Source organism: Triticum dicoccoides, chromosome 4B (assembly GCF_002162155.2).
Source record: "Triticum dicoccoides isolate Atlit2015 ecotype Zavitan chromosome 4B, WEW_v2.0, whole genome shotgun sequence".
In the NCBI taxonomy this organism is placed as follows: Eukaryota; Viridiplantae; Streptophyta; class Magnoliopsida; order Poales; family Poaceae; genus Triticum; species Triticum dicoccoides.
This window is the reverse complement of record NC_041387.1, coordinates 660911848-660928094: the sequence shown is the minus strand read 5'-3', so window position 1 is coordinate 660928094 and position 16247 is coordinate 660911848. Positions and strand designations below refer to the sequence as shown.

Genomic DNA, 16247 nt, shown 5'->3' with positions numbered 1-16247 from the left:
TCTAATCATATGCTGCGTTTGTGAGCAATCCATTGACTTTCTAGATATGGTTACGTGTTCCGCTAGGGAGGAATGTGCTGCATACCGTGCCGTGCCGTGAGCTAGCTATATAAAGTAGTACTACGTAGCTAGCATCTCAAGACATCTTCTATATCTAAATGGAAGCCCCCCACTACCTGATTTTCCTGTGTTCTCGTGCGTCCACGTCATCACAAATGCTATCAACCGTTTGATCACCACGGATGGCTCAGATCTACAGCTAAGAATTGATCCCTGTGCTCCACAACCCTCGCGTTAACTCTTCCCTCTCACGACCCACAGAAGCAGAAGCGGAAGCGAATGCAAACCGTCCTCAAGTCGAAAGGTCGGCCCTTCATGCCAGGAATCCCACATTAAGGTGGACGCTATGTCTCCAATTCCCCATCGCACTCCTCCGAAGCGATGGACAGAACAGAGCTCAGCCTCCTCTAGGGTTTGCCTCCGCCGTCGGGGGTAGTACCGGCGGCTACGTCGGCGATGGCGGGCAGCGACGTGGCTCCGTGGCTCCGTATATCCTCCAACCCAATCCTATTCGCACCGCTCGGTTTCCTGTACGGTCTGGGCGGCGCAATAGGCCGGGGGCGCCATAGGCTGGTGCGCGCAGAACATGGCCGAACATTGTGGCTGCGGGGTGGTGGGCCATCGAGGTTGCTACTCTCGAGCCCGTCCGCGCCGGCGTGACGCACTGATCACGCCTCGGCATCGAGGACCTCTGGTGCATCAAGAGGCTCGCCGAGGGCTACAACAACGGACTTCTGGGCTACAACAACTGACCAAGGCACCGCCTGGGCGCTACATCTTCCTCGACCCAGGGAGTTGTAGCTTCTTTTTCTTCTTCTTCTTGGAATCAGTTTGCTACGCACCTGCCATGTGGGCCAGCCAAGACCAAGGCCTCTCCTAGAAGCTGACTCAGTCAAGCCCAGCAGGTAGCCGGCGCTCGCGTGACCGGCTTGGCCCATCTACCGGACGTGCCCCTCTTAAGCAAAAACTAAGGCTAACCTGAGGGGATAAGGAGGGTAAAAGAATATTTTGTCCGTCTATCTTCTTCCTATCCGCTACTCTGTATCTCCGCTTAACCCTCTTCTCATCTACAGAACTATGTGTTCTTGTGACTGAATCCTTTGTGTGACACAAAGCGATTGCTACTAATCTCTGTGGGTTCGTAGCACAGTTCCTCTATGTTTTCTTCTGCTCCGTCTGATCTGGCATGCTCCCGCCAGAGCACTGTCCTCCTCTGAACCTACTGAATTCTAGGATGTGGTAAATCACACATGTAGGTGTACGTACCTATTCTCTGTTTCAACTCCATTTACGTTTGGTGATGTGGTTATAGCTCCCGCTCTCACCCTCTGGTCGACAGAGCATGAGCTGCTTAACTGCAACTATTTCTTTGAGCGTATGGTTAATGCCATGAACAGCAACTTTCTTAACAGAGCGGAACAGAGTGTAACCCTGGTCGCGTTTGGGAAGCTTACGTTCTATTATGGTTTTCCATCCAGTGTTGGCATGCCTTAAAAGTGGAGTCATCTTATTTGCAAACCTCGAAGATGTGTATTATATTGTTGACTAAAATGTTGTAACAAAAAATGTTGATTCTTATCTAACTGCTTCTATCCTTCTTTTGTTACTCGGTACAAGAAAGTTGGATAGGAGACACTTTGGTTTTATTCCCTTTTGGTCCACTTATATTACCTTATTTGTTCCCATTGCAATGTACGGATGATGGAATGGCCTCCTAGAAATGGTTAGTTTTGTTTGATGATGTTGTGTTGAAGCAAATGATATGTTACTTGGAGTTTTTTTACCGTTCGAGTCATGTAATGTGAACCGACAATCAGGCTAAAATTCACACGTCAAATAAACTATGGTATTCCGCAGCAACGCGCGGGGTATCATCTAGTTATTAGTAGTTGCAAGGACGGACTTGCAAGAGCTGAGCAATGGAGGGTGGCCGGGTGCTTACGGTTCTCCTCATGGTGCTCCTGCTTGTCGGCCTCGCTGACTCGAGCCCTCCGCCGGAGCCCGTGGTTTGTGCCCACGGCACGTCGGACTGCACTATCTCCAACGCGTACAGCTCCTTCCCTGACCGCACCGTCTGCCGCGCGGCCAACGCCATCTTCCCGCGCACCGAGAAGGAGCTAGTCGCGGCCGTGGCGGCCGCTGTGGCGGCCAAGCGCAAGGTGAAGGTGGCCACCAAGCACTCCCACAGCTTCCCCAAGCTGGCCTGCCCCGGCGGCCGCGACGGCACGATCATAAGCACGGAGCGGCTCAACCGGGTGGTAAGCGTCGACGTCGCCAAGGGGTTGATGACGGTAGAAAGCGGAATGGTGCTCCGCGACCTGATCCAGGCGGCCGCCGAGGCAGGGCTCGCGCTGCCGCACTCGCCGTACTGGTCAGGGCTCACCATCGGAGGCCTGCTGGCCACGGGCGCGCACGGCAGTTCGCTCAAGGGTAAGGGCGGCGCCGTGCACGAGTACGTGGTCGGGATGAGGATGGTCACGCCGGCGCCGGAGAGCCAAGGGTTCGCGGTGGTACGGGAGCTCTGCGCCGACCATCCTGACCTCGACGCGGCCAAGGTCTCCCTCGGCGTCCTGGGCGTCGTTTCCCAGGTACGTGGCTCAAGAAATGCCTTTGCATGCATATACTATATTCTCTTCGTTTTATTAGGTTGCCCACATATGCCGTGTTCAAGAATTGTTAAAACCAAACGGAAGAATTGTTACTCTCTTTGTGCACAAGTTAATTAACTAATTAGTTGTTTCTCTCCAAAAAAGCTAATCTTTTTTTACTGATATGTGCAGGTTACACTGGCCTTGGAGCCGATGTTCAAGCGGTCGGTGACATTCGTGAAACGCAATGACTCTGACATGGCAGAGCAGGCCGTCGTGTGGGGTGGCCTCCATGAATTTGACGATATGGCATGGCTGCCACAGCAGCGCAATGTCATTTACCGCAAGGACGATCGTGTGGCCATCATGTCAGTGGGTAACGGCCTCAATGACTACCTAGCCATGCGATCCAGTCCGACGGCCGACCTCATCAGCGGCAGAGTCATGCACGAGCTTCTTGAGAAGAAGAACAACACCGTCGCTCGGTGCAAGGAGGCACCCACGTCTGCATCGCTGTTTGAGAAGGCAGCATACGGCTTTACAAACAACGGCAGCTTGTTCATGGGGTACCCGGTGGTAGGATTCCAACACCGCATCCAAGCATCCGGTTTGTGTCTCGACAGCCCAGAAGACGCACTCCTCACTACGTGTCCGTGGGATCCCCGCATCCGGGGAACCTTCTTCTACAACAATGCCTACAGCATCGCGCTCTCTAGGGTATCAGCATTCATCGCCGACATGAAGCAGCTCCGTAACAAAAACCCGAAGGCCTTCTGCGGAATCGACGCCGGTTTGGGTATTCTCCTCCGCTATATCAAGGCATCTTCTGCCTACCTCGGCAAGCCGGAGGACTCGGTCGACTTTGATATTACCTACTACCGGAGTTACACCAAGGGTGAGCCCAACCCATACTCTGGTGTGCTCGACGAGCTCCAACAGATGGCGCTACACAAATATGGTGCCATCCCTCACTGGGGCAAAAATCGCAACTTTGCCTTTGAAGGTGTCATTGCCAAGTACCCCAAGGCCGACAAGTTCCTAGAGGTGAAAGGAAGGTACGACCCCGATGGGATCTTCTCCAGCGAATGGAGTGACCAGGTGCTTGGCATTAATGGGAGCCCGATAATTGTCGAGAAGGGTTGCGCCATTGAGGGACTTTGCGTCTGCTCAGAAGACTCGCATTGTGCACCGGAGCAGGGCTACTATTGCCGGCCTGGGAAGGTGTACACGGAGGCGAGGGTCTGCTCGTTGCAACCCATCTGATGTGTTTAGATGGTTGCGTTGAAATTATTTCTGCTGCATGTCTTTGAATACTTTTGTGAACATTATGCTTTTGCTTGTCAGGTTTATGTGTGCCCCATGGCGATAATTAAAAGTGTCCTATGAGAAATTGTTCCTTCACCGGTATGATTGTTGATTGGTTTGATACACTGGTGTTTTCCATTTCGGTTTATATTTTGGTGTAACTTTGTTCTGTTGTCCTTTGACAATGCATTCCACCCCCCAAGTTAATTAGAATGGTTGCATGGGGAAAAATCTTAAAATTATTTGCTAACTGACAGGCTGATCTGCTTTTCTTGCACGCACTTTTACGTCGGCCAATCAATTGTTTTGTAGAATTTATCAATGTAGAAAGGGGTGCATATCTAAAAAATATCCACACATCTAAAAAATGTTCATGCAATGTAAACAATTTGTACGCACCATTCAAAATAAATGTTTAACATATTTATAAAATGTTTAACATGTATTTGAAAAAGTATGCATCATATATTTGGAAAAATTTCAATGTGTATCAAAAAATATTCAGTATGTATATGAAATTTGTAAAATGTGTATTCAGAAAATGTTCAGCGTGTATATGAAAAACTGTTGATCATGTATTTTAAATAAATGGTCAAGCTGTATCTGAAAAATGTCTCGTGTGTAATTAAAATGCTCAACATGTACGAAAAAGTGTTTCAAATATATTTGAATTTTTTTTATAATTATTCCAAAAAAGATCAAACATATATTTTTAAAAATGGTCATCATGTATTTGAAAAATGTTCGATGTGCGTCAAACACATGTTTAACGTGTATAGGAAAAATAAAAAGGTATAAAAAGTAGACATCTATTTGAAACAAAAAGGGAAATAAGAAATGAATATAAAAACATAAATAAATAACCAAAATAAAAACTAATGAAAACTAAAAAGAAAAACACAGAAAAGAGAAAAGAAAAACTTATGGAACATTCCCAAAACCGATGGAAGATTCCACAAACCGGTGCAGAACCACTCACTAAACGCATTATATTGGGCCGCCCATCCTAATGATCGCCTACTACAAGACGGTACACAGTCACACACTAGGTGAGAAAATAGCTCTCGCGCTATTTTAAGGCGGATGTAACACTCACTTATGGCAAATATTTTTAGGGACATGGCCAAATAGTCGACGAGGTGGAGGTATTAATGTCGGTTTAGTGCGGCTTTGGCCAAGGTTCCATTCGGGTGTTTTATTTTCCTTTTCTATATTATTTTAGAGGTTTAATCGGGTTCTTTCCGATTTTTCTATTTTGGGTTTTATTTTTCATTTTTGAATAACATTTTCTCAAATACACGTTGAAATTTTTTCAAACACATTGAACATTTTTCAGATACACGTTAAACATTTTAAATGTATATTAAACACTTGTTAAATGCACACTTAATGTCTTTTACAATACATCGTGAACATATTTTATTTGTTATCGACATTTTTCATTGCACCCCCTTTTTACATTTCACGAATATTTATAATTATTGTCAAGAATATAAAAAATTAAAGGTGTGGAAATTTATTGAATGTCTTTAACATTTCCTTGAACGCTAAGAATATTTTGCCAAATGCCATAAACACTTCACTAAAAGTGCGCGAACTTTCTTGGCATGTGAAAACAAATTTGCTGATAAGTTTGGTTAGCTACATTCTTATGCCAAGGAGAATGGCATTTCAGTGATAAAGAATATGAATAGACACAAAACAACTTTTATAATATGTTTCATCTTCCAATATCTACTATTCCCCTCCAGCAATATCATGAGCTACATATTTCAATCAAAAGCCTATACATGGATCTCACTCCAGACATATGGAAATGTTGAGGACAGCATACCAAATATTCAAATAGGGAGGTTTATAACACTCTCATTGGCAATCCTTAAAAAGCTACCGCACCTTTTCACTGGGTCTGAAAATCCTCTGTTTCACTTAAACAGAGGTTGTTCTTCTAGCTTCTCATACAATACAGATTAAGCACTAGAGAACTTATGTGGGGGGAAAGCTTTCATATTCATAGTTATGAATGTGTACTATGTGATGAAGCTTGCACTGAGGATCTTATGCAACTGTTCTTTAGATGTGATTTCAGCGAAAACTTCTGGCTATATCTTGGGATGGAATGGAACACTGATCTACTCTAGATATTATTCAGATGTTGATCAATGGCAGAAACATAATGAATTTCAGTTGCTTCAGAGAGGTGTTCAATGTTAAATTATAGATGGGCATTGGCCCATATAAGACAATGATTAATGGTTAATCTCTAAGGCCCATGTAGGTGTATGACAACTGGTGGAAAGTTTAGTACCACCTCCAAAGTTGAGGAGAGTTGAGACTCCTTTATAAGAGTTGCTCTTCCACTAGCCATTGGGGTCTTGAGAAGAGGAGTGGTACACGTGTGCTCCTCCTCCGCCACCCGCCTCGCCTCGCCCGCACGTCATGAGTGAGCTGAGATGAGCTCAGACCTATGTGTGTGCTCTATCTTGCCGGTCACGAACACTTAATTAATCTTAGATTAATTAACAAGACACTAACGGATGTGACACTGTCCGAGACGTTGGACCGTAGGCCGTTTGCTTCCCTACCTGACGACACATATATTGGATGCGCTGGGCAGTGCAACCAACACACTCACTCCCTCCTCGCACAACCCTTGTTGTCATGCACTGTTCCTCTCACTGACCTACCTCCAGTGATCACATCCCGTCCGCATGCACGGACAGACGGGAGAGCAGGCCTCTGGAGCCACGTCCTTTGAGATCCTGTACCAGGGAGAAGGGCGATAAGGTTTTTGGTGAGCGCCTCGGTGCGACTGCTCCCGGTTCGTGTCCATCCTCATCCTCTTCTTCCACTACTCCCCCAACACCAACGCCATTGCTGGAGAAGACACTGCCAAGAAGGTTGCGGAGAAAGCCAAAGCTGCTGGTACCGCGACGGCCCTAGCCTACTCTAGCAGAGGGCATGACTTGTTCATGCCCTACTTACTCGTTCATGTGCTAGTCGTATATGCATTTTACATGGTTGATTTGGTTCTATGTTCCTTATGTGCTCATATGTTTAGGTATCGGTATGAGTTGCATACTATGAATGCCATGTTTATTATTTACTTGTGGATTAGATTAATAAAAAATGTGCTAATATATCCAGCACTAATCACATGATGCTGGAGCAGATGGAATCGCAGAAATTTTATCATCATTAACCACAAAGATCTGAATCTGAACCAATGTGCTTTCAAGGAAAGTTTCCAACTCGTGATGAGAAAGGCCAAACCAAGTCTAAAGGATGGGATGCAAGCATGGCTAGATAAAGTATGAATTCCTTTGTAATAAAACAACCACACATTTGAACATACCCATTTATTAATGAAAAACGAGATACAGTAGGGGTCTTGCCTGCTGTATTATGATAGAAAAGAGAACAAATGTTCATACATATCAGAGATTTCTAGTAAAAAAAAGTCTTAATACCTTTTCATAAAATTTCAGAATTTAACAAAAAAGGGGAGAAGTGAGAAGAAAAACATAAATTGCTCGTACGTTCGCGGCTTTGCGTAGACTCGTTGAAAGGTGTCATAGCGTGTTGGGCCTGACCCATTTAGAGGTAATGTGTCCATCTCGCAACAAGGGAGACATACACTCACCTCTTAGTTTTACTAGATGACCCGTTGCGCCAATGGCGCAAAGGCCGAGTATAAGTCAAGTATTGGGAGAGTGAGCATATATTTCTTTTATCATTGCTGTTTTAAAAGCATACAACACAACAGTCTAAGCAAGAAATAGCCGATAGTTAAACATGCAGGATGGTCTTAAGGGATTACATAAGATCTAAAAGGATGATAAACACAAAGTCTTGGTAGGCATTTATACTAACATTAAGTTATATAACAAGCGGCTCTTGCAACTTGCTTATATTGAGTAGACGATCAGGCGCAGTCCCTTGGAAGTGCATTTGAAGGCGAAAGCATATGCTTGCCCTTTGCTCATGTGTGCCTGAGGGAAGAAGTTCTCCAGCCAATGGTGGCTCTTTTGTCAAACACCCTTGATAAAGCGGTTGTGACAGCGGTAGTCCCGTCTACAGTTGTGATTGACAGTTCACCGTGGTCAGCATCCATGTATGGGAAAAGGGAACCCGTAGAAAAGGTAATGCTAAAGTACTATAACAATAAAGATTAGTTACTACGGAGTATATCATTTTATACCATGCTATTGTATGAAATAGGACAGAGCAATTGCAAAGGATTACCATTCTTTTGTCGTTTGTTGCAAATGTCTCTGGTGGTGCTGCGGATGATCTTTCACAGTCTACAAACATTATGGTTGTAGAGCTTAACTATGTTGCGCCCACAATGTGGCGACTAAACTCATGTAAGTAGTGGATGCAAGGCTCACCTATGTTAAATTGTATAAAGTTATATCATTTAGCAGTTGTTGCCAGAGTTGTTGCAATGAGAAGAGTAATGTAGCTCTTACCACGGAGAATGTACTTTCCAGGCTTTAGTTGGATTTTCTTGCCTTTGAACTTTTGGATTGAACCTGCTTTGCGTGGGCGATGAATATACTCGAATGGCTTATTGTGCTTGCGACACAGTGGTTCGGCTGTGATAGCAAATAGATGACAACATAAACAAACAAAAGACCTATTGAATTTGAAAACACAGCTCATTTAATTGGATGGCTATTTAGCTTGTGTGTATTAGTGAAAACAGAAAATGCTATTTATCGTGTAAATCAAAGCATTAATGAATAGCAAACAGAACACCTACTGGACCCCGAAAGAAGTTTGCTTTATTAGATAGTTGATCAACTTGCATGCATAAGTGATAAAAAAGGACCAATCAAATAGCATGCATTAGTGAAGAAGAAGAAACATTCTTTCCAATGTAGAAACAATCATAAGTATATTTTTGAGCATTACCATGGGTAATTTGTCTACCGCTGATATCACTGGTTGTGTCTGCTTCTTCTTGTTTAACTGCTGTCATCTGGAAAGAAGTAGTAGAATAATTAAGCTGGTTTATCTGGCTGTGTTTTCAGTTGGGATGTTTAACAGTGAAGCATGTGTCTTAATATAGTAAAAGGCACTACAGCAGGCATCCTGGACATGCAAAGTAATGGCAGAATTATGAACAGAAAAGAACACCCGAGAGTAAACAGCAAAGGCAGCCATAAGGAACAATCAACAATAGATAATAGTAAACAAAAACACGAGACGACACAACGCACGTAACACACATGGTTAGAACCAACATAAAGACTAAATTTTAAAGTTGTGCAGCAAAGGAAAAGGCAGTGAAGGAGGTGGAACCTTGGCAAGAAGAAAGGCAGGGTGCAAGGCGTCACGTGAACTGAACCACAGCAGAAACTTGGCAAACTGGGAGTGACAAAATTAGCCGATCAGGCAGCCAGACATCGCAGAGGAAGACCTGCAACACATGAAAAAGCAAACGAACGTAAGCAAAGGCGTACAAGCTCATGGGTTCGCCTCTTACCGAGCAGTCTTTCGCAATATCTTTGTTCTTCAGAAATAAATATATGAATCAGTTTGGTTTCATGCCTGGGAGGTCGACCATGGAAGCCATTTTCTTGGTACGACAACTTATGGAGAGATATAGGGAGCATAAGAAGGACTTGCATATGGTGTTCATTGACTTGGAGAAGGCCTATGATAAGATACCGCGGAATGTCATGTGGTGGGCCTTGGAGAAACACAAAGTCCCAGCAAAGTACATTACCCTCATCAAGGACATGTACAATAATGTTGTGACAAGTGTTCGAACAAGTGATGTCGACACCGATGACTTCCCGATTAAGATAGGACTGCATCAGGGGTCAGCTTTGAGCCCTTATCTTTTTGCATTGGTGATGGATGAGGTCACAAGGGGTATACAAGGAGATATCCCATGGTGTATGCTCTTTGCGGATGATGTGGTGCTAGTTGACGAGAGTCGGACGGGGGTAAATAGGAAGTTAGAGTTATGGAGACAAACCTTGGAATCGAAAGGGTTTAGGCTTAGTAGAACTAAAACCGAGTACATGATGTGCGGTTTCAGTACTACTAGCTGTGAGGAGGAGGAGGTTAGCCTTGATGGCCAGGTGGTACCTCGGAAGGACACCTTTCGGTATTTGGGGTCAATGTTGCAGGAGGATGGGGGTATTGATGAAGATGTGAACCATCGAATCAAAGCCGGATGAATGAAGTGGCGCCAAGCTTCTGGCATTCTCTGTGACAAGAGAGTGCCACAAAAGCTAAAAGGCAAGTTCTACAGGACAGCGGTTCGACCCGCAATGTTGTATGGCGCGGAGTGTTGGCCGACTAAAAGGCGACATGTTCAACAGTTAGGTGTGGCGGAGATGCGTATGTTGAGATGGATGTGTGGCCACACGAGGAAGGATCAAGTCCGGAATGATGATATACGAGATAGAGTTGGGGTGGCACCAATTGAGGAGAAGCTTGTCCAACATCGTTTGAGATGGTTTGGGCATATTCAGCGCAGGCCTCCAGAAGCTCCAGTGCATAGCGGACGGCTAAAGCGTGCGGAGAATGTCAAGAGAGGGCGGGGTCGACTGATTTTGACATGGGAGGAGTCCGTTAAGAGAGACCTGAAGGATTGGAGTATCGACAAAGAGCTAGCTATGGACAGGGGTGCGTGGAAGCTTGCTATCCATGTGCGAGAGCCATGAGTTGGTTGCGAGATCTTATGGGTTTCACCTCTAGCCTACCCCAACTTGTTTGGGACTAAAGGCTTTGTTGTTGTTGTTGTTGTTGTAAATAAATATATGAATGAAGACAGCCAGAGTAGACCCTAGACCAAACAAACAGGAACAAGACAAAGAAGGATGACAACCGTAGCACACACATGCCTAACAAGAGCAGACAAAAATTTAATGAACAACAACAAGCTCCAGTCAAAGAGGCAGGAGAATTAAACCAGATGCACAGCAGCATTAAAGCATAGATAGCTGAGGAACAAACACAAATAGAATTCACCTGCAACAGACCCCATGGCCATGCAAACCTAGGCATAACCATAACCGAGACGAAGGCAAGAACACAACTAAAACAGACTTACACTAACAGAGCCAATCCCTAGGTGTAGGAACCACAGCAACCAAAGCATAGAAACATATGTAAAATCATCTCCTAGAAGCATCGCACAACAGATCTAACATGGCAAACACTCATCCATGTCTAGGAAAACAAAGGAACGATCTCAGACCGGCAAAAACCCAGTCACGCATTTCATCGAGCAGATGAGAAGCAGGGGAGCAGGCAAAACCTCACCTCACAAAGAAAGAACAAGCAAACGCGCAGGCAGACAACAAAGCAGACGCAGCAGCCCTGCAAACAAGAAGAAAGGAGAAGGAACAGACAAGAACAAGTCAGTACAGATCAATCTACAATGAGGCCAGAAGGAATTGACCAAACAAAACAAGAAACTCACCCTAGCCAAACGCAACAGCAGCAGCGCGAGGAGCCATGACGAAACAAGCCGACGACAGGATAAGCAGGCAACGAGCAAGCCGCTAGTTATCAATGACCAACTACGACAAGCGACAATGGCGACTGGATGAGAGAAGACAAGGAGGCGCAGGCGAGGGGAAGTGGGCAGAGAGGCGAGGCACATAGGCAGAGCAGAGCAGAAGGAAACCACGCACCCGGTCAGAAACACCTCTCGCAGGCGCTGTAACTTCTAGGGAAACCTAAAGAGAAACACAACTCACCCGATGCATGGGACCAAGGATAGAAAGGGACCACCTGCAGCGAGACGAGGCCAAGCAATCCCGCTTAGCAGCACGTAGAGGCCGAAAACCCTGTTTTACCCAGCGGACCGAGCGGAGGTGCTCACATGACCAAGGACGACCAAACTGCCACGCACCCACGAGACTGACAGATGGGGCCAGACGCGGTTGAAGCGGAGGCGCCACCACTGGGTGCAAACGAACACGGTAAAAAACGCCCTAACAACCCCACGATCGATTGGCCGCAGCACACGAGCGATCCGGCCCTGCTTTTCATCGACAGAAGCACGCCCGCGCGCAAGCCTGGCCCACTCATCAGTTGCTCCTAGCCCCATTACGCGGCATACAAAATAATGAGCAACTGGATCTTTACCAGGTCGATGAAAAGTACTTTTACCAGGGCCAGCGAGGCGAATCGAGCGGGCAGGATGAATTTGAGACGGGAAGGGCGCTGGAATGGCGGGTACTCTAGCTGGATTTATATGTTCGATCAAGTGATTGTGATCCCATGCTGACATTGCTGCAAAGTGAACACACTTAACCAAGATTGCGACGGAATCACCTCCGAAAGGATTGATGACTCTGGATCAGTATGCGAAATTTACAATAGGCTACTCTCCTTATGTTATGCCATTCAAAACCGAAGAATAGAACCATCCACTCCTATATTATCTGAAAATCAATCCTGCTGAATCAAAACGGTGAGTGAGAATTTTACTTTGAAAGGACTGTGCTACTTTGGCAGTTCTATGCTTTTACTTAAGGTACCGTGATTGTTTTTAACATTCAGTGAGATGACAAAACTTATTTCACAAAGCTGCAATGAAAATTAGAATAGTAGTGGTGATTGAGGACAACTTTTGATGTACTTTATGCGATGCTGAAAGTTATAGCACTATTACATATAGTTAGAGTTCTTGCGGAGAAGCAAAACCGAGATATTGCTGCGACACTAAGCTCCACTGGAGTAAGAAAGCTTTCTTATTCATAAACTAATCCATGCTCATTTCTGATGACACTTTATCGGATTTCGAGCTTACTATAATGCAGATGTAAATTAATTATCACAATGCAGGGGAAACTACCATTCTGCTTCGATGGCAAGAAATGTTTTCACTTGTAATTAGTTAGATTCACGCATTTTGTAAGATAAATACAATGATGACATTCATAAATGTCCAATCCATCTAGTTGTGTATGTATCAGTAGTTAAAGTCATGCTTTGAAGACCATAGAAGATCAACCATGCCTTGGTAGTACTACAGCAGTATGAGAAGACAAAGGTCAAACAGGAAGCACAAACCTTGATAGCAAGCAGATGATGAGCCAGCGAGGGGAGAGGAAGTAATGATAACAACGCCTGTAGAACAAAAGGAAATCGGAAACCTGAAAGGAATCAGAGGTTTATGAAAGATAAAAGAAAAAGCAAGCATGTTTAGAAACAATAAGCAAGTGGTGTATATCTGACTGTATTTTGTAACCTACATATTTTTTTTCTATTGATGGAGCCATCATTCCTTTATTAGCAAGCAGCAACTATCACTTGCTGCATATGTTTCTTTTAATGCACTAACTTGAGCAAGTCTTGTAGTTTACTGGGAATTAGCAAAAGGTAAGAAAACAGGCCATACTATACAAGCACGGGCATGAACCAATGGCCTACAAGCACCTAATCAACCACGAAGAGGACCTTGTATGCATAGGACTAAACCAGCAGTACAACCGTAAAGATAGAAGGAAAGTTGTTTTCCTGACGAGATCTGAAGCAAAAAAAACCATATATAGTACGACAAGCATGGTAGATGAACCAAAAAAAACAAATACACAAGGAAGCTGGCCGCACAAACACATAGATTCATAAGCTGTTCATCAAGCACTAATCAACCAAGCGAATCAGAACAGATCCAACCTTGTTGGTTAACGACACAGACGTCCCACGAACCAACAAACAACCTACACGGCAAGGAAACATGAAGCACAGAATGGTTCAGCTCACAGATATTTTATCAAACAAGAGACGAGCAAGAAAGATCTTACCTCGCGGAGCAAATAAACAGAGGATAAAGTCGGCAAGAACGAGTTCATGTAGTAGGCCAGAAGCATCTTCTTTGTGCTAACTGTAGAAAAAAGATTCTTATGAAGATATTGTAGTGGTGGGTGTTTAAACTTTTTAATATATAGAATGCACGCTCCTGTTGTAACTAAACTTCCAAAGGAAAGCAAAGTTTCACCTTTTCCCAATATAACCATGACACCACTAAAAACAGTTAACTGTAATGCATGAATCTAATGACCTGAAATAATGAGAGAGAGAGAGAGAAAGAGAGAGAGAGGAAAGGACAACATTCCACTACTGATATCAACAAATACTGGAATGAGCAGATTTAGGTTACACTAAAATGCAGAAATTTCTTACAAACAAAAGAATGATCCAACAGATAAAAAGAGCAATTCCAAAAAAAGTAAGGCAAGTTTGAGGCTAGGCATTCATATTGGTGGAAGGAGAGCCCAGCTCACTGAGCACCGTTTTGTAAAATTCCTTGTTCGTCCTGCCAGCTCTCTCACCTGAATGACATTTGATGACGCAACTTCATTGTGTTGTTGTAATAGCAGGTAACTCAAATTCAGAATGAAAGTGGTTGTCGATGATCTCATTCTTTCTGCACCAATAATTCAAGAGGGCTGCTCGTGTACTACCTATTTTAGTATGTGGTCAAGCTTGTCTAATTTGACTATACTAATATATCCCCCCCCCCTCCAATACACACAAATTGTATCGATAAGATGAAACTATATTATTAGGTTTTGCCATTAATCATATTTTATTAATAAAGGGCATAAAAATTTCTATTTAAATATGCATATAATAAGTACTGGTCAAATATGTATATGGGAGATCATATCAACGTCATAGATAGGAATTACCGCCGAACTTACAGGCATACAACGCAAGAATTGATAAGAATCACTCAATCTGATGCTTTCACTTTCTGCATCCAGACACAATTTGCTTAGCGGACAAACAAATAATGCTCATGGTTCAGGCATGCTGCATTCAGACACAATTTATTCACCAGAGAAACAAATAAGCCAATGGTTCAGATGCTTTCACACAAACAAATTTTGCCTTTGTTGGTACGGTGTGGTGCATGGGAAGAATAGAAAGCACTTTTGGTGACACCTTACCATCATTTTGAGTCAAAACTGATTTCTCGGTGGATTGGAATATCAAGTCATTAGATCCAAGTCGTCGTTCCTGTGCTTGCTAGCCGGTACTAATATGCAGACCAAGCATATACTTGCATAATCTGAAAAACTAAAAGATACAAACTCTGTTACTGTGCAGTCAAGCTTTTCTGAATGTGACTATATACTAATATGCACAGACAAATAAGATTGACAAGATGAAACATATAGGCTCCCTTCCTTATTTTAACAGAGAGAGGGCACGGAGGGGAGTGGGGGAGTACCTGCGTATGGATGGGAGGCTAGACCTCAGCCAATTTTCATGGTCGTGAGGAGGAGCATGTGGACGACGGAGGCGGCGAGTAGGAGAACAGCGGCGGTGGTGAGTAGGAGAATAGCGGTGGTGACGGATCTGACGACTTCGCTTTGCCCTCGCCAACAGTTACCTCATCATCCTCGTCAACCTGGCATCGGCGGTCCTCCTCCGAGCACAGCCATGGCGCCGGTGATAAAGAGAGGAGCCATGAGGGGGAGGTACGGGGAGGGCGGCGGCGGCCGACATTGGAAGGAGAGGTGAGGAGAGGTGGCGGTGGAGAGAGAAACAAGGCGAAGTGGCGGAGATGCAGGCTCGGCTCCCGATTAGGAGTGGATCGAGCCGCCGCCAACCGCCAGGTCCCGCCCAACCTTGCCAGCGCGCACGCCGGCCGACGCACCTCCAGCTACTCTTTCCTCTCTCTTTCTCCCTCCGCTCCTTCCTTCTCTCTCTCCCTCTCATCTTCTCCAGCCACCTCTTGCAGCAGGACTAATCCATGGCGCTGCATCGTCCGCATCACGTGGTCTGGATCCAGAGGCAGGGAAGGAGGAGAGGAAGGGGAGGAGGAGGAGGCGCTGAAGGCGGAGGGGGCGAGGCGGCCGTGAGGGACGGGGAAGAGGAGAAGGCGGCGGCGGCGGCGACGGCATGGAGAACTGGAGAAGAGGAGGGAAGGAGGGAGAGAGAGGAGATATTTTCTCGGTCGCTGCCTTTCTCTCGCACGACGCAGCGGACGTGGTCCTTTCACCCGGACAGAAGCACGCGCCCACTGTGTCGCTGCGAGGCTGGCCCGCGCGCAAGCCTGGCCCATGTGTCGGCTGCTCCTAGTCCGATTACACGGCGTATAGAATAACGGGCATCTGGATCTTCACCAGCGCGACAAAAAGTACGCTGACAACCACAAGCGAGACGAATCGTGCGTGCAGGATTGCTTTGACACGGGGAGGGCGCTCGAAGGGCGGGTTGCGTAGGAGGGTTTATATGTTCAATGTGGGAGCAATATCTCACTTATAGTGAGATGTACATGTTGGGAAATGTTGCATGGAAAACAAAAAA

The 16247-nt window shown here is 45.2% G+C and overlaps 1 protein-coding gene and 1 long non-coding RNA gene across 15 annotated transcripts; one reads left to right on the top strand and one right to left on the bottom strand.

Moving 5' to 3' along the window:
* The first annotated feature begins 1979 nt into the window (after window positions 1-1979).
* On the top strand, window positions 1980-3911 carry LOC119294227 (L-gulonolactone oxidase 2-like). Its single transcript, XM_037572459.1, has 2 exons — window positions 1980-2648; window positions 2841-3911. The coding sequence occupies exons 1-2, from the start codon at window positions 1980-1982 to the stop codon at window positions 3909-3911; spliced, it is 1740 nt and encodes a 579-aa protein (XP_037428356.1).
* Window positions 3912-7649: 3738 nt separating this feature from the next.
* LOC119292132 lies at window positions 7650-15850 on the bottom strand. Of its 14 annotated transcripts, none has more exons than XR_005142889.1 (13): window positions 15166-15843; window positions 14633-15011; window positions 13733-14260; window positions 13605-13648; window positions 12999-13055; window positions 11678-12380; window positions 11398-11519; window positions 11238-11294; window positions 9261-9378; window positions 8871-8937; window positions 8426-8551; window positions 8199-8344; window positions 7650-8027 (listed from the first exon to the last, which is right to left on the bottom strand). It is a non-coding gene; the product is annotated as an uncharacterized LOC119292132 (long non-coding RNA). The 14 variants fall into 14 exon arrangements; XR_005142884.1 differs by having other exon boundaries at window positions 11398-12380; window positions 14633-14744; window positions 14882-15011; window positions 15166-15842; XR_005142885.1 differs by having other exon boundaries at window positions 11398-12380; window positions 14633-14685; window positions 14882-15011; window positions 15166-15842.
* Window positions 15851-16247: the final 397 nt, after the last annotated feature.